Below are 21,955 nucleotides of genomic sequence, written 5' to 3'. Positions count from 1 at the left end.
ATGATACATGATTATGATGATAATGATAATGATGATGATGATAATAATAATGATAATAATAATAATAGTATTTTCACACTTGCCGTTTGCTCGCACGTGTAACTCTGACTCATAGGGATGAGGGACATAGCTCTTTAGACACAAGATTACAAGAATGACACGGGGGGAAACGAATGATGAGCACCACCTAAAACCAGCCCTCAGTCGGCTCTGCCCAAGTGGGCAGCCTGTTCAGGCACTGAGCAGGTCTGCAACATATGTTGACATGGGGGATCGGAAAAAAATCTCCACCCTTTACCTACCAGGCGCTGTTACCGAGATTCGAACCCGGGACCCTCAGAAGATTGAAAGCCCCAACGCTTTAACCACTGGGGGGCTGTTGGTCCTGTCATAGGTGCTGTACAATTATCAACGATAACACACAGCCCCCTCCTCCCCCCCCCCCATGCCCCCCACCCCCCTCCCTCCCACACACCCCTCACTCCTGGTGTGTCGTCTTCCTGCCTGCTGCAGGGATGAGCTCCTTCTACACGGAGCTGAACCGAGGGCTGGGAGCCAGTCAGCGTCTGTGGGAACTGTTGGACCGTGTGCCGGCCATCCCTGTGTCGGCTGCAGGTATGTACTGTCATTTTTACCTCTGCTACAGGTATGTACTGTCATTTTTACCTCTGCTACAGGTATGTATTGTCATTTTTACCTCTGCTACAGGTATGTATTGTCATTTTTACCTCTGCTGCAGGTATGTACTGTCATTTTTACCTCTGCTACAGGTATGTACTGTCATTTTTACCTCTGCTACAGGTATGTATTGTCATTTTTACCTCTGCTACAGGTATGTATTGTCATTTTTACCTCTGCTACAGGTATGTATTGTCATTTTTACCTCTGCTACAGGTACGTACTGTCAGTTTTACCTCTGCTACAGGTATGTATTGTCATTTTTACCTCTGCTACAGGTATGTACTGTCACTTTTACCTCTGCTACAGGTATGTATTGTCATTTTTACCTTTGTTACAGGTATGTATTGTCATTTTTACCTCTGCTGCATGTATTGTCATTTTTACCTCTGCTACAGGTATGTATTGTCATTTTTACCTCTGCTACAGGTATGTACTGTCATTTTTACCTCTGCTACAGGTATGTATTGTCATTTTTACCTCTGCTACAGGTATGTACTGTCATTTTTACCTCTGCTACAGGTATGTACTGTCATTTTTACCTCTGCTACAGGTACGTACTGTCAGTTTTTCCTCTGCTACAGGTATGTACTGTCATTTTTACCTCTGCTACAGGTACGTACTGTCAGTTTTTCCTCTGCTGCAGGTATGTACTGTCATTTTTACCTCTGCTACAGGTATGTACTGTCATTTTTACCTCTGCTACAGGTATGGATTGTCATTTTTACCTCTGCTGCAGGTACATACTGTCATTTTTACCTCTGCTACAGGTATGTATTGTCACTTTTACCTCTGCTACAGGCATGTATTGTCACTTTTACCTCTGCTACAGGTATGTATTGTCATTTTTACCTCTGCTACAGGTATGTATTGTCATTTTTACCTCTGCTACAGGTATGTACTGTCATTTTTACCTCTGCTACAGGTATGTACTGTCATTTTTACCTCTGCTACAGGTATGTATTGTCATTTTTACCTCTGCTACAGGTATGTACTGTCATTTTTACCTCTGCTACAGGTATGTATTGTCATTTTTACCTCTGCTACAGGTACGTATTGTCATTTTTACCTCTGCTACAGGTATGTATTGTCATTTTTACCTCTGCTACAGGTATGTATTGTCATTTTTACCTCTGCTACAGGTATGTACTGTCATTTTTACCTCTGCTACAGGTATGTATTGTCATTTTTACCTCTGCTACAGGTATGTATTGTCACTTTTACCTCTGCTACAGGTATGTATTGTCATTTTTACCTCTGCTACAGGTATGTACTGTCATTTTTACCTCTGCTGCAGGTATGTACTGTCATTTTTACCTCTGCTACAGGTATGCACTGTCATTTTTACCTCTGCTGTAGGTATGTATTGTCATTTTTACCTCTGCTACAGGTATGTACTGTCATTTTTACCTCTGCTACAGGTATGTATTGTCATTTTTACCTCTGCTACAGGTACATACTGTCATTTTTACCTCTGCTACAGGTATGTACTGTCATTTTTACCTCTGCTACAGGTATGTACTGTCATTTTTACCTCTGCTACAGGTATGTATTGTCATTTTTTCCTCTGCTGTAGGTATGTATTGTCATTTTTACCTCTGCTACAGGTACGTATTGTCATTTTTACCTCTGCTACAGGTATGTACTGTCATTTTTACCTCTGCTACAGGTATGTACTGTCATTTTTACCTCTGCTACAGGTATGTACTGTCATTTTTACCTCTGCTACAGGTATGTATTGTCATTTTTACCTCTGCTACAGGTATGTACTGTGGTTCCTGTGTCTGCTACAGGTATGTACTGTCATTTTTGCCTCTGCTACAGGTATGTACTGTTGTTCCTGTGTCTGCTACAGGTATGTACTGCCGTTCCTGTGTCTGCTACAGGTATGTACTGTTGTTCCTGTGTCTGCTACAGGTATGTACTGTTGTTCCTGTGTCCAGGTATGTACTGTCGTTCCTGTGTCTGCTACAGGTATGTACTGTTGTTCCTGTGTCTGCTACAGGTATGTACTGTCGTTCCTGTGTCCAGGTATGTACTGCCGTTCCTGTGTCTGCTACAGGTATGTACTGCGGTTCCTGTGTCTGCTACAGGTATGTACTGCCGTTCCTGTGTCAGCTACAGGTAAAACAGTTGCCAGTATAACTCAGTAGAAAAGCATTCAGTGACTTGCCACATCATGACGCCAGCTGATTGTCGCTGTTCTTGTGTTTGTTCTTTCCTCACCACCGCACAGAACAAGGACCAGGCCAGAGCCTGCAGAGTCTGCCCAGCGTCCAAGGCAACATAGAATTCCGCGACATCCATTTCGCTTACCCGGCCCGGCCGGACGTGGCCATCTTCAAGGGTTTGAACCTGCAGGTGAAGGCGGGACAGGTGACAGCCGTGGTTGGGCCGAGCGGTTCCGGCAAATCGACCATCTGTGGTTTGCTTCTGCGGTACTACGACCCTGACGCAGGTTGGTGTGTGTGTGTGTGTGTGTGTGTGTGTGTGTGTGTGTGGAACAGAACTGGCTGAAGTTGAACTCTGGTACCTGTCTCCTTTGTGCACTTAGATTTGCTGATTGAAAAACCAAAGATGATGCATTGTTTAACAAAGGCTAAAACCAAAGATGATGCATTGTTTAACAAAGGCTAAAACTGAAGATGATGCATTGTTTAACAAAGGCTAAAACCAAAGATGATGCATTGTTTAACAAAGGCTAAAACCAAAGATGATGCATTGTTTAACAAAGGCTAAAACCGAAGATGATGCATTGTTTAACAAAGGCTAAAACCAAAGATGATGCATTGTTTAACAAAGGCTAAAACTGAAGATGATGCATTGTTTAACAAAGGCTAAAACCGAAGATGATGCATTGTTTAACAAAGGCTAAAACCAAAGATGATACATTGTTTAACAAAGGCAAAAACTAAAGATGGTGCATGTGGTCACAGGGGAGGTGACTCTAGATGGACAGGATATCTCCACACTGGATCCTACATGGCTTCGCTCCCATGTGGGCACCGTCAGTCAGGTCAGTGCTTGTCGGCAACAGCTGTGGTTTGTTGTTTGTTTGGCTGCGTGGTTAAAGCATTCGACTCTCTCTCTGTGAGCGTCCTGGGTTCTTCTTCGCTTGTCGGCTGCAACTCCCACGTTCACTCGTATGTACATGAGTCGGCTTTTACGTGGATGACCGTTTTTACCCCGCCATGTAGGCAGCCATACTTCATTTTCCGGGGGTGTGCATGCTGGGTATGTTCTTGTTTCCATAACCCACCGAACGCTGACATGGATCACAGGATCTTTAACGTGCGTATCTGATCTTCTGCTGGAAGGTGGTTCAGGCACCGGCAGGTCTGCACTTATCTTGACCTGGGAGATCAGAAAAATCTCCACCCTTTACCCACCAGGTGCTGTTACTGAGATTTGAACCCGGAACCCTCAGATTGAAAGTCCAACGCTTTAACCACTCAGCTATTGCGCCCGTTGTCCTGGGTTCAAATTTTCCAACCTCCTGCTAGTGTCAGAGCCACACTCGAATGTATTTGTTAGCAGAAGATCCAGTTATCCATGTCAGCATTCAGTGGGTTACGGAAACAAGAATATACCCAGGATGCATGCCCCTGAATGTGGAGTATGGCTGCCTATATGTTGGAGTTAAAAAAAAAACAGCCATGCAAGTAGAAACCCACTTGTACGTATGAGTGAACATGGGAGTTACAGCCCACAAACCTAAAAGAATTGAGTTTTTTTGGCTTTTTGGGAGTAGTGCACAGGTGTCCATTATGTCTGTGTGTGTGTGTGTGTGTGTGTGTGTGTGTGTGTGTGTGTGTGTATTTTTGTATTTGTATTTGTATTTCTTTTCATTACAACAGATTTCTCTGTGTGAAATTCGGGCTGCTCTCCCCAGGGAGAGCGAGTCGCTGCACTACAGCGCCACCCATTTTTTTGTATTTTTTCCTGCGTGCAGTTTGAGTTGTTTTTCCTGTCGAAGTGGATTTTTCTACAGAATTTTGCCAGGAACAACCCTTTTGTTGCTGTGGGTTCTTTTACGTGCATTAAGTGCATGCTGCACATGGGACCTTGGTTTATCATCTCATCCGAATGACTAGCGTCCAGACCACCACTCAAGGTCTAGTGGATGGGGAGAAAATATCGGGCGGCCGAGCCGTGATTCGAACCAGCGCTGCGCTCATATTCTCTCGCTTCCTAGGCGGACGCGTTACCTCTAGGCCATCAATCCATATGTGACATATGATTGATGAAGATGAAAACAAACCCAAACACAGAATGTAAAATGTTCTGAACATATACTGGGAACCTCTGTTGATCCAGTACTGTTCCAGTACACCTTTTCTTCTTGTTATTATTCATTTCTACCTTCACAGTTTAACATCAGAGCAGCATGAGAAATCAGTATTGTGTCTTTTATAGTATGTGTTTTTTTCAGTCTGCTTTTTGTTCTTGTTAGAGGAAAACCTCGCTTGATTATATTAGAGTATTGAAGGCTTTTTTTTTGTGAATAGGAATTTGAGACAGTGACAGTTAAGTTTATTGATCATCATTTCACACACAAAAAAATTCTTAATAATGTGTAATGTTTATGATGAATACATTGAAATAATGTCTCATGTAGAATATTGGGCTTTGTTTTTTAAAGCACATAGAGCATTTTTCTGGATGGAGCACAATAAAATTATCTATTAGTGTTATTATTATGGGGTGGGTTTTTGTTGTTGTTGTTGCTTCATGTAATATTTAGGACATCATCTCCATTGTTATTATCATTATTATTATTATTTTTTTTTAATGAACAAAATGCAGGGATAACATTGCGAAGACAATACCATGAACACTTCAAGAATGCACACATAACACCAAGAGTGCACAGATAACATCATGATCTTTGTAGTTGCATTTTTTGTGAAGAGAGAGACAGAGAGAGAGGGGATGAGAGAGAGTGTGTGTGTGTGCGTGTGGTGTGTGTGTGTGTGTGTTGGGGGGGGGGGGGGGGTAGATGTGCAATGCGGTTTGGCTGACTGAAATGGAGAGGCACGTACATTTCAGTAATCTGTATATTTGTATATAGCTATTTCCATTTGGTGCCATTTACTTTATCTTTTTATTTTCTATTCATTTTACTTGTTTGTTGTTTTCTTCTTATGTTGGACATGTGCTGCTGCCAAAAAGAAAATCTCTGTACCAAAGTATAGACAATAAAGTTTGTGTATTGTGTATTGTATTGGGTATTATCATGAATACATTGATGACATCAATTACAATACAGAACTTACATAATCATTTACTAATACCCCCCAGAAAACGGAGTGTGGCTGCCTAAATTGCGGAGTTAAAAATGGTCATACACGTAAAAGCCCACTTGTGTACATACGAGTGAACGTGGGGAGTTGCAGCCCACAAACGAAGATGAAGAAGAAGAATTTACTGATAATTATGTTTTGTTAAGCATCCTACAGAATTAAAGTCACAAGTCAGGGTATTGTTGTTCGTCTTTTGGTTTTGTATCAAACTGTACTACAACTACAAATCAAGATATATATTCATTACCATACAAATGATATATGAATTATTAAGTTTTTTTGTTGTTGTTGATAATTTCACTAAAGAAGTCCTTAACAGTTAAAAAAAAAAAAAGTATTTCTTTGATCTGTTCATGCATTTATTTGTTTATATATGTTTATCTGTCTATCTGTCTGTCTATCTGTCTATCTATCTGTCTGTCTGTCTGTCTGTCTATCTATCTGTTTGTCTATCTATCTACCTATCTATTTAGTCAATTAATTAATCGCTTAAATATTCATTATTGTTGCTACATATGATATCTAGTACATTCACTGTATATTTATTATTGTTGCTACATATGATATCTAGTACATTCACTGTATATTCATTATTGTTGCTACATATGATATCTAGTACACTCACTGTCTATTTACTATTGTTGCGACATGCGATACCTAGTACGCCCTCTTCCCCCTCGGTCGGTCGGTCCGTGTGACAGTGACAGCGGCAGTAACGCGTTTCCGTTCTCCGTGCCCCGACACGTTACAGGAACCCATCCTGTTCTCCTGCTCCGTGGCGGAGAACATCGCGTACGGCGCCGTCGACCCCCGATCCGTCACCCTGCAGCAGATAGAGGGCGCCGCCAGGAAAGCCAACGCCTACAACTTCGTCTCCGCCTTCCCCCGAGGCTTGGACACGCTGGTCGGGGAACGCGGCATGATGCTGTCAGGTATAGGGGGCGCTGGGAGGGGGCGGGGGGGGGGGGGGGGGGGTCAGGGGGCGGCATGATGCTGTCAGGTATAGGGGGCGCTGGGAGGGGGAGGGGGGGCGGCATGATGCTGTCAGGTATAGGGGGCGCTGGGAGGGGGTGGGGGGGGGCGGCATGATGCTGTCAGGTATAGGGGGCGCTGGGAGGGGGGGCGGCATGATGCTGTCAGGTATAGGGGGCGCTGGGGGGGGGGGGGGCATGATGCTGTCAGGTATAGGGGGCGCTGGGGGGGGGGGGGGCATGATGCTGTCAGGTATAGGTGGCGCTGGGGGGGTGGGGGGGGGCATGATGCTGTCAGGTATAGGGGGCGCTGGGAGGGGGGGCGGCATGATGCTGTCAGGTATAGGGGGCGCTGGGGGGGTGGGGGGGGGGGCATGATGCTGTCAGGTATAGGGGGCGCTGGGAGGGGGGGCGGCATGATGCTGTCAGGTTTAGGGGGCGCTGGGGGGGGGGTGCATGATGCTGTCAGGTATAGGGGGCGCTGAGAGGGGGGCGGAGGTGGGGTGGGGTGCATGATGCTGTCAGGTGTAGGGGGCGCTGGGAGGGGGCGGGGGTGGGTGGGGGGGGGGAGCATGATGCTGTCAGGTATAGGGGGCGCTGGGGGGGGGGGGGGAGGCATGATGCTGTCAGGTATAGGGGGCGCTGGGAAGACGGGCGGGGGTGGGGCGCGGCATGATGCTGTCAGGTATAGGGGGCGCTGGGGGGGGGGGGCGGGGGGGGGGCATGATGCTGTCAGGTATAGGGGGCGCTGGGAGGGGGGAGGGGTCGGGGCGCGGCATGATGCTGTCAGGTATAGGGGGCGCTGGGAGGGGGGTGGGGGGTTTGGGGGGGAGGGGGGGGGTGTCACGATGGTTGTATCAAGATTTTTTGTTGTTGTTTTTTTGGTTGGGTGCTGGGGAATGTTGAGGGGCTTTTTTTTTTTCTTTTTTTTTTTTCTATTTTTGATGATTGGTGATGCGGATGATGACAATGCTGCTGTGGAGGTCCATTTGCTTTTTAATCTATTTGATGATGATGATGATGATGATGATGATATTGTACTTACATTGCGCCTATCCTTGATCAGAGACCAGGCTCTAAGCGCTTTTACAAGCTCAGGGTCATTTGCACAACAGGCTGCCTACCTGGGTAGAGCCGACTGATGGCTGCCATTGGGCGCTCATCATTCGTTTCCTGTGTCATTCAGTCAGATTTCAGGCACGCAAACATACACGCTCAGACAGAAAGGTAAAATTTTACATGTATTTGACAAGGCTGTACTTCCATAATATATTTTGGGCGTCAACCAGGCTATGAAGGGTTGGTCAGGAAATTGGGGCAACGCTCTCAAAGACACATCGGTGAAGTGGAAAACCCTGGACTGTGTGGTCCCTCTGGGTAGGTCAGGAAATTGGAGCAACACCCTCAAAGACACATCAGTGAAGTGGTCAGGAAATTGGAGCAACGCCCTCAAAGACACATCGGTGAAGTGGAAAACCCTGGACTGTGTGGTCGCTCTGGGTAGGAGCCGGCCACAGGGTGAAAAATTCCACCTCTGATGGGGGTGGAACCTGGTTCTCCGAAGTCGTCAGTCCATGATTCTAACCACTTTGCAGCAGAATGATTTCTGCCCCATGACTGGTGGGGAAAAAAAGATGTATTGTGTTGTATTGTATTGTGCTGTATTGTATTGTGTTGCTTACACATCACCGCCATTGTTGAAAAACAGAGATATTGATCACTGTCATTATTGTGCCTGACTGTATGATTGATTTAAAGTGATATATGTGCAGTTGCGATATATATATATATATATATATATATATATATATATATATATATATATATATATATATATATTTGTTGTTGTGTGTGCTTGTGATTTGTTATAGTGATGGATGTTCTATGAAGTAAGGCACTATGACTGATGTTCTATGATGTGCATTGACTGATGTTCTGTAATGTAAGACAGTGTGACTGATGTTCTATGATGTAAGACACTGTGACTGATGTTCTGTGATGTAAGACAGTGTGACTGATGTTCTATGATGTGAGACAGTGTGACTGATGTTCTGTGATGTAAGACAGTGTGACTGATGTTCTGTGATGTAAGACAGTGTGACTGATGTTCTGTGATGTAAGACAGTGTGACTGATGTTCTGTGATGTAAGACACTATGACTGATGTTCTGTGATGTAAGACACTGTGACTGATGTTCTGTGATGTAAGACAGTGTGACTGATGTTCTGTGATGTAAGACACTATGACTGATGCTCTGTGGTGCCCTTACAGGAGGTCAGAGACAGAGAATCGCCATTGCCAGAGCCATCTTGAAGGTCAGTAGTGAGCGGCAGGTTACTGCAGTGTGTCTGACATGTTGTAATGTATTGTAGTGTATTGCATTGTAGTGTAGTGTAGTGTAGTGAGTGATACGAAACTCTAGGGAGAGCAGGACAGTACAAGGTCTTCAGAGAAGAAGCCCCCCCTCAGTCAAGTGTTTCGGCACTTATCAGTGTAGTGCAGTGTAGTGTAGTGCATTGCATTGTATTGCATTGAATTGTATCGTATTGTGACATCATAATGGCTCATTGTATAGTGCTGTACTGTACGTAAAAGACATCATAGGAACACTAATTATAGTGTCAGGCAGTAAATGACATTCATTTTTATTCCGTCATTGCTTTTTATTTGATGTTGTTGTTGGTTTTAGTTTTTAAAAAATTTTTTTATCTGAAGTTGTCAGTGCGTTGTGATGGTTGTGTTGCTCTGTTACAGAATCCTGAAATACTGATGCTGGATGAAGCCACAAGGTAGGGATGGCACACACTGACTTTGGCCTGGAAATTCCTTTCACTGCTTGGGGGAGGGGGGGTGGGGGGGTAGGGGAAGGGGGGTAGGGAGGGGGGTGTTAGATGACTTTTCAAACTCTGGTCCCTGTGCTGCTTTTTTTTTCATTACTTCCTTTCACTGGTTTTTGTTTTTGTTTTATTTTGTTTTGTTTGATTTTTGTGTTATCTTTTATTTATTTATTTTTGTTTTAATAATGATAATAATAACGTACATTTATATACCATCCTTGTGTCTAAGAGCTCAGGGCGCTTTACATGAAATAAAAATATTACAAGTTACATAAATCATTCATGACCACTCTTTCTCAAAACCCCTCGCCCCCCCACCCCCCCACACACTCTCCCTTTCCCACTCTTCATACATCCAAAGTGAGCTGACATGGGTGGTGTTGGAGAACAAGGAAGCTGAGAGAGCTTATAGATTGGTTTTAAAAAGATGAGTTTTGGTGAGGAGTGAAAAGCAGAAATAGAATCAGATGCACGGATATGATTCTTCTTCTTCTGCGTTCGTGGGCTGCAACTCCCACGTTCACTCGTATATGCGAGTGGGCTTTTTACTTGTATGACCGTTTTTACCCCACCATGTAGGCAGCCATACTCTGCTTTCGGGGGTGTGCATGCTGGGTATGTTCTTGTTTCCATAACCCACCGAACGCTGACATGGATTACAGGATCTTAAACGTGCGTATTTGATCTTATGCTTGCGTATACACACAAAGGCGGTTCAGGCACTAGCAGGTCTGCACATATGTTGACCTGGGAGATCGTAAAAATCTCCACCCTTTACCCACCAGGCGCCATCACCGTGATTCGAACCTGGGACCCTCAGATCAAAAGTCCAACGCTTTAACCATTCGGCTATGGCGCCCGTCACACGGATATGATGAGAAAGGATGTTCCAGATGTGAGGAGCAGCAAAGAAGAAAGAACGTTCACCATAGGTTCTTGTATTGACACGAGGAAGTTTCAAAAGGTAACAGTCAGAGGAAGAGCAGAGATTTCTTGCGGGAGTGTAAACACTGATAAGGTCAGAAAGGTATGTAGGTCCTGAGGAGCAGAAAGCAGAATAGCAGAGACACGCAACTTTGTATTTAATTCTCGTTTCAACAGGGAGCCAATGTAGAGTGCGGGTGTGAGGCAAAAAATGTGATCAGTGCGTGGGACTCTGAGAGTCAGACGGGCAGCATTGTTTTTGAAGTTTTTGAATTTGCTGAAGAATGTTATGTGGACAGCACATCAAGTTTCGTAGATGTATTGACTCTCTGATGTTTATTCCGTTGCGGCCCACCGACTGAAAACCTCCACCGTTTCTTTATTTCCCCGGCATCCCACCACCTGGGAGTCAGGGATGGTGGGGAATTTCCATCACGCACTGACCACGGCCTTGTACACACACAGAGATCAGGTTGGGTTCAATAGACAATAGGTCATATGACCGGAAGAACATAAAATCAATAGGTCATTTTGAAAATCACTAGGTCAAATATCACCTGTCCCGGGCCCTTTTCTATCCGCGGCACCTTTTTAGGAGGCATTTTTCCGTTGTCGACCGGTCTGATTGTAAACTGAAAGCAGAAAGGCAGCGATAAAGATTCGTTTCGGATTTCGTTTCATCACGGATCCGTATTTTAATAAACCAGTTTATAGTCATTTCCTGTAGGAGCAGACGACAAAGCGATCACGATCGTTAAAGAGAGAGAGAGAGAGAGAGAGAGAGAGAGAGATGGTTACTTTGGTTGACCGACTGGTCATAAAAACAATAAGTCATGTGACCTGGCAACTTGAAAAACAATAGGCCATTTCAAAATGAAATGCGTCAATGACCGATGACCGATGTCGAACCTGATCCATGCACACACACACACACACACACACCATTGACCGAAGATTCCCGCAGAAGTCACGACAAAGCAGTGAAAGAATGGTGCTACATTTGGCACTAAACAGGCCCCCATTCATGGAGAATTTGGCCCTTGTTTTGCGGTTTCATTCACCGTGCTTTCTCAGAGCTGAAAATGGTGGCATTCCACTGGCATCGTTGCAGACCAAGGAGTGAAGCGCAGCAGCACAAACACAGGTCAAGGAATTTTTGTGCTGCTGACTGGCCCTCCATTGGATTTTTTTTTATATATTATTATTTGTACCTGAATATTATTTTTCAAAGTGCGGTGAACGAAATCACCATATATGCCAAGCAGTGAGGTGACACGGAGGGTGACAGAAGACACAGCTGTGACACTGGGCTGTGACACTTGCCTTGTGACAGTCATCTGGCTGACTTGGTGACACTGATTTTGTGACAAGAATACATATTCCATTGGATTACCATGATGGTATCTATCTAGCTATGTATCTATCTATCTGTCTGTCTATCAAGAGTTTGCTTCAGACATAATGATGATATTGATCGTATTATTATTATTATTATTATTAACACAATATACAACTACTTCCAATCTTAATAATAATAGTTATAATAAAAAAAAACAAAAACAAAAAAACAAGAAAAACAACAACAGCAATAACAGCAACAGTAATAATAACGACAGCGACAAACACTAACTTAAAATCCCTAACTCCCTTCAGTGCCCTGGACGCGGAGAGCGAGTTCCTGGTGCAGGACGCCCTGGAGACCCTGATGGCTGGCCGCACTGTGCTCACCATCGCCCACCGCCTCTCCACCATCAAGACGGCCAATCAGATCGCCGTGCTCAGCGACGGGGGCGTGGCGGAGATGGGGCCCTATGGGGACCTGATGGCCATCGAGGGCGGCATCTTCCGCAAGCTGGTGGAGAGGCAGACCATCGTGTCGTGAGAGACTGGAGGGAGGGAGGGGGTGGCGGGGGGGGGGAAGTGATGGGATGAAGACGGAGGGTCGCTGTTGCTCGGTCGGTGACATGGGTCTAGTCTTGTTTGACCTGTCTCTGACCTGACCTGACCTGACCGTACCTGTGTCTGACCTGTCTATGACCTGACCTTGCCTGTCTCTGATCTGACCTTTCCTTGACCCGACCTTACCTGCCTATGACCTGACCTTTCCGTGGCCTGACCTTTCTGGTCCCTGACCTGACCTGTTTCTGACCTGACCTTTCCTTGACCTGACCTGACCTGACCTGGCTGTCCCTTGCTGATTGGTCAGAGACAGGTGACAACAACAGTAAGAACAACAACAACAACAACAACAAGAAAGCCACAATGAACACACTGGTCAGAGATGAGAATTGTAGAAGGATAACTAAAAACAACAACAACAACAACAACAACAACAACAACAAGCCAAACAAATTGATCAGCTGCAAAGAATGAAAACAACAACAGCAAGAAGAAGAAGAAGAAGAAGAAAGTCACAACAAGCTGGTCAAATACAAAGAACGACAATGATGATAGCAATAGCTACGTCGGCAACAAGAAATTCACACACAAAAAACAAGATGGGCAGCATCCAAGAAAGGAAGTGCTTTACCAAGATCGTGTGCAGCAGGAAACCGTGATGTCATTTCCTGTTGCTCTTTTTGACTTTGGTGGTTTACGTTTTAAGAGCCTAGTCAGCTATATACACAACGTTCTCTTGCCTGAATGAAGGCGTTTGTTGTTGCTGTTGTTGATTTTTGGTTGCAGGTGTGAAAACTCACACAATTTTTCAAACATGATGTGGAATATGCAAAGCGTTTTGTGTGTCCAATAGTGTAGAACATTGATTTTATCTGTACTATGCAGCGTAGACTGCTGTTTTGCTTCACTGTTTGTTGTGCTAGCATGGTTAGACACGGCATGAACTCTGTAGCGATAATTGTTGGTGTTTGCTGTGAAAAATGTGAGTGATGTGTGGTCCTGAGTGAGTGGGGTTCTTCTTCTTCTTCTTCTTCTGCATTCGTGGGCTGCAACTCCCACGTTCACTCGTATGTACACGAGTGGGCTTTTATGTGTATGACCGTTTTTACCCCGCCATGTAGGCAGCCATACTCCGTTTTCGGGGGTGTGCATGCTGGGTATGTTCTTGTTTCCATAACCCACCGAACGCTGACATGGATTACAATTAACGTGCGTATTTGATCTTCTGCTTGCGTATACACACGAAGGGGGTTCAGGCACTAGCATGTCTGCACATATGTTGACCTGGGAGATCGGAAAAATCTGCACCCTTAACCCACCAGGCGCCGTCACCGTGATTCGAACCCGGGACCCTCAGATTGACAGTCCAACGCTTTAACCACTCGGCTGTTGCGCCCGTCGATGAGTTTAGTTGAATACACAGTGAAAGTGAGCAGCTGACCAACATACGGAAAACAATAAACTGCGTAACTTTTGCTGCCCTGACTCCCCATTGAGTCCTGGTTTGATGTTGACAAACATAGTCAGCAACCTTGTTGGGCCCCAAGAACCAGTGCTGGCGACTGTCAAACGACGGAAGATGGCATGGTTTGGTCACGTCATACGACATTACACCCTCTCCAAAACCATCCTGCAAGGGACTGTAGAGGGAGGGCGCAGACAGGGGCGGCAGAAAAAGAGCTGGTCTGACAACGTCAAGGAATGGACCAAAATGATGATGCCAGATCTCCTCATGACAGCTGCCAACAGAACGGTGTGGCGAGCTATGACATCTTCCTCATGTCCCCCCAACGACCCCAGCGGTCGAGAGAATGAGTGAGTGAGTGAGTGAGAGAGTGTTTGAATGCATTGTGATGTTAAAGTACCGGTACCTAATTTTGCTGATGTGATGACTGTTACGGAAAATCTATAGTTGTCAGATAATGCATTAGTATGTCATTGATACGGTGATTATTGCTGAGAAATTGTAGTTGTCAGATTATGAAGTTTGTATGTCACAAAAGAATCATGTTTTTTTTGTTGTTGTTGGTTCTGACACAATTTTTTTTTCTGAAAATGTTTGGTTTTTTTTTTTTCTATCATGAGCTGGAAAGATGTCATGACCCATTGTGGCGGTGTGATTATTTTGAATATTTATCATAGAATTAGTTTTTCTTCTTATTTGTTTAGTGTGTTCTTCTTTGTTTATTGTCCGTTCACTGCAAGTGAGTGTATGGGCATTTACTCATTTCAACACACACACACACACACACACACACACACACACACACACACAGAGGGATATGCGCGCACACACATAAACAAACACAGACACACACAGGCATACACGCGTGCACGCAGACACACGCAAGCACATTCTCTCTCTCTCTCTCTTTCTCTCTCTGTCTATCTCTATCTGTATCTCTCTGTCTCTATATATATATATATCTCACACACACACTCACACACTTACAAAAATGGGGGGTGGGAGGATGAGAAAAAAGTGAGTATGTCAGAAGCGCAGCACTCATCTGAAAACTTTGAAAGGTCAGAATTTTGTGGTTGTGCAATGTTATTATACTGGTGGTGGAGCAAGAAAAGAAACAGTCGAGAACTTGCCTCTTGGCGGAGATCAAATTCTGCTGAAGTGGTGAGCATTCTTCATTGTCGTGGCATGATCAAGAATATTCAGGAATGAGGTTTTTTTTCCCCCATCATAATTCTTCTGAGTAGTGAGAATGATTATTGTTAATGTTATGGTGTGTCTGATACACTTGTTGAATCAGTGGTTTCTGTGAAATGTTATTGTGACTGTATGTCATTGTTTCATGATTCAGCTTGTCTCAGCTTGTGAGGCGTGATATGCTGATGTTTGTTCTTGGATCAAGATTTATGCCTGTAATGTGTGTGTGTGTTTTAGGTGTTTGTGTGTGTGTGTGTGTTTTGTGTGTGTGTGTGTGTGTGTGTGTGTGTGTGTGTGTTTTGATTTCCAGTCTGTTACGATAAATATCAATCAAATGATGGTTTTTGTTGTGATGAATGGCAATCAAATGATGATTTTTTTTTCTGGGGATGGGTAGATGTTGTTGGTTTTGTGGCCAGAAATGATGATTTTTTTGTATTTGTATTTGTATTTCTTTTTATCACAACAGATTTCTCTGTGTGAAATTCGGGTTGCTCTCCCCAGGGAGAGCGTGTCACTATACTACAGCGGCACCCATTTTTTGTATTTTTTCATGCGTGCAGTATTATTATTTGTTTTTCCTATCGAAGTGGATTTTTCTACAGAATTTTGCCAGGAACAACTCTTTTGTTGCCGTGGGATCTTTTACCTGCGCTAAGTGCATGCTGCACACGGGACCTCGGCTTATCGTCTCATCTGAATGACTAGCGTCCAGACCACCACTCAAGGTCTAGTGGAGGGGGAGAAAATATTGGCGGCTGAGCCGTGATTCGAACCATCGCGCTCAGATTCTCTCGCTTCCTAGGCGGACGCGTCACCTCTAGACCATCACTTCCACATCAGGGGATGGTTGGATGTTTGTTTGTTGGTTGTGTGGCCAGAAATACTGTGACAGTGCCTTTGGTTCCTGTGTGCTGTGAGGAACACTCAGTGTTCCATCCTCCACATGTTGTCACCATGTGCCCCCCCTTGCTCATCAGGTCAGTGCTGTCACCACATCTTCAGATCATGGAGGAACATCATGGATCTCAAATGTGCTGGGAATCCTTCTCCCCGTTGTAGAAAATAGTGACCTGATTGGTATGGTAGTCCTTGTGTGTTTTCTTTTAAACTGATGAATGGGGGGAACTCTTTATATTTAAAAAAAAAAAAAAAAAAAGAAAAGAAAAAAAAAGGGTTGGGAGATCATCTTCTTCGTTCATGGGTTGCAACTCCCACATTCACTCATATACACAATGGCCTTTATGTGTAAAACTGTTTTTACTCCACCAGTTAGGTAGTCTTACTCTGTTTTCGGTGGGGGGAGGGAGGGGGGGGGGAGAAGTGTATGCCTGGTATGTTCTTGTTTCCATTTGACTGAGCGCTGACATGGATTACAGGATCTTTAACATGCATATTTTATCTTCTACATGTGCATACACATGAAGGGGGTTCAGGCACCAGCAGGTCTGCGTATATGTTGACCTGGGAGATTGGAGAAATTCTCCCCCATTAATCCACCATACACTGTGACCGGGATACGAACCCCGGACCCTCGGATTGAAAGTCCAATGCTTAAACCACTCGGCTGTTGGCGCCCGTCGAAGTTGGGTTTGTGAAAAAAGAGTCACTTTGACCAGAAGTGTCAACGTTCCTGACCATAGGTCCTTCTTCAGGGTCTACTTCCATGGTCACTTCCACTCATCACAGTCCTTGAAGAATGACCTATGGTCAGGAACGTTGACACTTGTCAAAAGTGACTCTTATTTCATGCCGGGTTTAAAAAAAAAAAAAAAATCAGACTTTCTCTATTTGTCAGTTTTAAAGACTTAGCAGTCATCCATCATTTTTATTGCTGTTTCTTTTAGACCTTTGATTCATAACTGACATGTTGATATATGATGGTACCTTGCTGATGTGTGTATCGCAGTGACGACTTTTTTTTTTTTTTTTTGCTGCCCCATCATCTGCACCGTTTCAGTGGCATTACTCCCACGCCGCTCATTTAGATTCCCCCATACACTGCCACACCCGGGTTCGTCCATCGCAGTTCCAGCGTCGGCAGTCCACAGGGAACCATCGATGTTAGGTTGCCAGGAGGCCACACACCAGACTTATACTGATTGAGGACCAGTGGTGGTTATAAAGGTGCTTGGAAGTAGTAGTGCTTCAGATCATGGAGCTGAAGTACTTGCTCAGATGAAGTGATTCTTCAAAATATTGGCATTTGAAGATATGCGTTGATAGCAGAGCATATGTCAATGTGCTTGTTTCTCTCTCTCCTTAAAACATGTCTTAAAACAGGATTTCTTGACTTCTTTTTTAATGCATGTTTCTTTCAGTGTAACATTTTGTGTATAGTCTTTATTTGTATTTGTATTTCTTTTTATCACAACAGATTTCTCTGTGTGTGATATTCAGGCTGCTCTCCCCAGGGAGAGCGCGTCGCTACACTACAGCTCCACCCTTTTTTTTGTATTTTTTCCTGCGTGCAGTTTTATTTGTTTTTCCTATCGAAGTGGATTTTTCTACAGAATTTTGCCAGAACAACCCTTTTGTTGCCATGGGTTCTTTTACGTGCACTGAGTGCATGCTGCACATGGGACCTTGCTTTATTGTCTCATCTGAATGACTTGCGTCCAGACCACCACTCAAGGTCAAGTGGAGGGGGAGAAAATATCGGCAGTTGAGCCGTGATTCGAACCAACACACTCAGATTTTCTCGCTTCCAAGGTGAATGCGTAACCTCTAGACCATCACTCCACATATTTGACTGAAGTTCTAATTTTATTAACACTTCTGAAAGGATTCAGTCATTCCTTTAATTCAACATTTTGCATTTCATGGGAGTGGGTTTGAGCGTGTTTTGTGTTTAGAAGCTGGAAAAGGTAATGGTAAAGATGGTGGAGGGGTGGGTGGGTGGGGCAAATGATAAAGCACTTTCTTTGCTTTCAAAGGAACATCATTTTGATCATGTTGGTGCGTTAGGAGCTCAGGTGATGATGTAGTCCATACAACATCCCAATTCACTGCTGTGTTACATGTCCAGAAAAGAGAGAACATCATCACATGTCTCAGGGCGAGGGAGAAAGAAACATCTTGTGCATTTATTAAGCTTCTAGATCATTGTAAGGCAACTCATCCCAGCATAACTCAGTGATATATTCAGTATGAAATGCAATACAAACTTGTGGATTTAGTGGTGTCCCCAGCAAAATCAGTAGAGGTGTCTGGCTCTTACATAAAGTAGATACTGCCATGACGCGTAAGTGTACTGTATTGTATTTTACTGTATTATGTAGTATTGTATATTATGACTTTTTCTCACAACAGATTTCTCTGTGTGAAATTTGGGCTGCTTCCTCAGTGAGAGGTCATAGCTACAATGTAACACCACCTTTTTTTCTTTGTAAGTATGTTTGTTTTGCTGTCAAGAGTGGACTTTTCTACAGAATTTTGCCAGAGACAACCACTTTGTTGCTGTGGGTTCTTTTATGTATTTGTATTTCTTCTTTTCATCACAACAGATTTCTCTGTGTGAAATTCGGGCTGCCTCTCCCCAGGGAGAGCGCGTCGCTACACTGCAGCGCCATCCTCTTTTTTTTTGTATTTTTTCCTGTGTGCAGTTTGATTTGTTTTTCCTATCGAAGTGGATTTTTCTACAGAATTTTGCCAGGAACAACCCTTTTGTTGCCACGGGTCTCTTTTACGTGCACTAAGTGCATGCTGCATACGGGACCTTGGTTTATCGTCTCATCCAAATGACCAGAAATAAATGTGACTGAAGTGCATGCTGCACAAGGAACTTAGGTTTACTGTCTCATCCAATTGACTAGCACCCACACCACCACTCAGAGTCTAATTTGTATTTGTATTTCTTTTTATCACATCAGATTTCTCTGTGTGAAATTCGGGCTGCTCTCCCGAGGGAGAGCACGTCGCTACACTACAGCGCCACCCTTTTTTTTTTTTTTTTTCTGCGTGTAGTTTTATTTGTTTTTCCTATCGAAGTGGATTTTTCTACAGAATTTTGCCAGGAACAACCCTTTAGTTGCCGTGGGTTCTTTTACGTGCGCTAAATGCATGCTGCACACGGGACCTCGGTTTATCGTCTCATCCGAATGACTAACGTCCAGACCACCACTCAAGGTCTAGTAGAGGGGGAGAAAATATCGGCGGCTGAACCGTGATTTGAACCAGCGCACTCAGATTCTCTCGCGTTACCTCTAGGCCGTCACTCCACTCTATGGGGGAAGAGTGAAATTCCCGGTCCATGTGAGATTTAGAAATCTGTGGACACTCTTCCTAGTCCGTTCCCCTTTCTTTTTTTCAAGCAAACCTTGACACTTTTTTTTCTCTTTTCCGCAGTCTGCAGTGTTCTATCTGTGCCGTTTTGCTCTGGCGATAAGGTTGTGAGATGTATAACACTGGGATGGGTACTAGCTGCCCATTCTGCAGTGTTATTTCCCTACATGGCCTTTTTTTTATGTATTTTTTGTTTGGTTTTGAAGTATTGTTTTTTCTTTTTATGATTTTTTTGTAATCTGTGGATGATAAATCAAGTGGAATGGCTGGCGTCCTCAGCATGGCCTAATCTTATTTGCCCTAAATGATTGGGATACTGGGTCATGGACTGTGTTTTGTGAGTTTGTCTTAGCGGGTTTTTTTTTCTTTTGTAGATGTGACTGTTTTGTATTGATGCGGTTGAGCATTTGTATGGTTTGACAGTCCTGATATGGCCCTGTGCTGTTGGCTGCACTGTAAGCAACAAGAACAAGAATGAGTGATTGTTCTTCCAAATGTGTTTTGGAATGTCCATGTCTCTTTTCTCTTGTAGATCTCTGTGAAGTAAATTATTCATTGTTACATCTTGTGCATTTGATGTTCGGGCATTAATATCTGAATAACTGCAGAGCTGATCAGTGCATTGATATTTTTCCCCTTGCAACATGTTACATGACAGGGTTTTTCTCCCCTTTTTAATTTTGCTGACAGTTTTTACTCCCAAGATGTGTTTGACATAAGTTATATTCCAAGTTTCAATTTTATCATTACTTTCTTGAAGTGTGTATCTATTTCCTGAACCCCAACAGGGTTTCTGAAACAAGCATGTCTTGTGTGTTTTGTTTACAGATGAGGCACAAACATGACTGCTTGTTTCATTAACCAGGTTCAAAGGGCTACTTGAGAGAAATATTGTAATGTACAAAGACAGAAATACGACTGATTAAGCAGATAAATTAAAAATTTTTTTTTCAAATTTAATACACGAAAAAAAAAGAAGCTTGTGTGTGTTTATATGTGATATTCAGACTGTGTGTATGTGTGTGTTTGCATGTGTGTGCATGCACCCATGTGTGTGTGTGTGTGTGTGTGTGTGATCTACAAATTTCAATACACAACTCTGTGTGTGTGTGTGTGTGTGTGTGTGTGTTAGAAAAATTAGGTGCACCTTAAATAAATGAATTACAGACCCCCCAAAAATGGTACATGACACTGAGCTAATCTGAATTCATCAATCAACACACCAGACCAACCCTAAACCTTGCTTGCATCAATCGACCAAAGTAGTTTATTAAGCAGACAAGATCAATGGTCACCAATCGTATAAAGCATGAGTATAAATAATAGAACAGTCCACAGAAACGCAGCACGCCCGGAGCTCAGTCCAGCCTTGTTCTGTCCACAGCGCGGAGCCCTGGTTGGCAAGAGCACACCCTCACCCCAGTGTCTTCATCATCACTGACACTGCCCCCCCCCCCCACCCCCATCTTCATCATCACTATATGTGCCCCCCCCCCTTCCCCCCACGGTCTTCATCATCACTATCTCTGCCCCCCCTCCTCCCCCCACTCTGTCTTCATCATCACTATATGTGCCCCCCCCTCCTCCCCCTACTCTGTCTTCTTCATCACTATCTGTCCCACCCCCCCACGTCTTCATCATCACTATCTCTGCCCACCCCCCTCCCCCCACTGTCTTCATCATCACTATCTCTGCCCCCCCTCCTCCCCCCACTCTGTCTTCATCATCACTATATGTGCCCCCCCCTCCTCCCCCTACTCTGTCTTCTTCATCACTATCTGTCCCACCCCCCCACGTCTTCATCATCACTATCTCTGCCCACCCCCCACTGTCTTCATCATCACAATCTCTGCACCCCCCCCTGTCTTCATTATCACTATCGCTCCCCCACTGTCTTCATCATCACATCACTGTCTCTGCCCCCCCCCCCCCCACTGTCTTCATCATCACTATCTCTGCACCCCTCCCCCCACTGTCTTCATCATCACTGTCTCTGCCCCCCCCCCCCCCCACACTGTCTTCATCATCACTATCTCTGCCCCCCTCCCCCCCTACTGTCTTCATCATCACAGTCTCTGCCCCCCCCCACTGTCTTCATCATCACTATCTCTGCACCCCTGCCCCCCCACTGTCTTCATCATCACTATCTCTGCACCCCTCCCCCCCACTGTCTTCATCATCACTATCTCTGCACCCCCCCCCCTACTGTCTTCATCATCACAGTCTCTGCCCCCCTCCCCCCCCACTGTCTTCATCATCACTATCTCTGCACCCCTCCCCCCTACTGTCTTCATCATCACAGTCTCTGCCCCCCTCCCCCCCACTGTCTTCATTATCACTATCTCTGCACCCCTCCCCCCCTACTGTCTTCATCATCACTATCTCTGCACCCCTCCC

At 44.4% G+C, this 21,955-nt stretch overlaps 1 protein-coding gene across 1 annotated transcript in view; it reads left to right on the top strand.

Annotated features, from left to right (window-relative positions):
- LOC143296249 (ATP-binding cassette sub-family B member 10, mitochondrial-like) overlaps positions 1 to 18,136 on the top strand; it is a 31,290-nt gene extending 13,154 nt beyond the window's left edge. The window contains exons 6-12 of the mRNA XM_076608086.1: positions 514 to 615; positions 2,915 to 3,136; positions 3,615 to 3,694; positions 6,733 to 6,913; positions 9,224 to 9,267; positions 9,707 to 9,741; positions 12,367 to 18,136. Of these exons, the coding sequence (XP_076464201.1) occupies positions 514 to 615; positions 2,915 to 3,136; positions 3,615 to 3,694; positions 6,733 to 6,913; positions 9,224 to 9,267; positions 9,707 to 9,741; positions 12,367 to 12,595 (893 nt within the window). The 3' untranslated portion in view covers positions 12,596 to 18,136. The remainder of the gene's footprint in view (positions 1 to 513; positions 616 to 2,914; positions 3,137 to 3,614; positions 3,695 to 6,732; positions 6,914 to 9,223; positions 9,268 to 9,706; positions 9,742 to 12,366) is intronic.
- Positions 18,137 to 21,955: the final 3,819 nt, after the last annotated feature.

Source organism: Babylonia areolata, chromosome 21, assembly GCF_041734735.1.
Source record: "Babylonia areolata isolate BAREFJ2019XMU chromosome 21, ASM4173473v1, whole genome shotgun sequence".
NCBI classification, from domain to species: Eukaryota; Metazoa; Mollusca; class Gastropoda; order Neogastropoda; family Buccinidae; genus Babylonia; species Babylonia areolata.
This window is presented reverse-complemented; position numbering and strand designations above follow the sequence as displayed.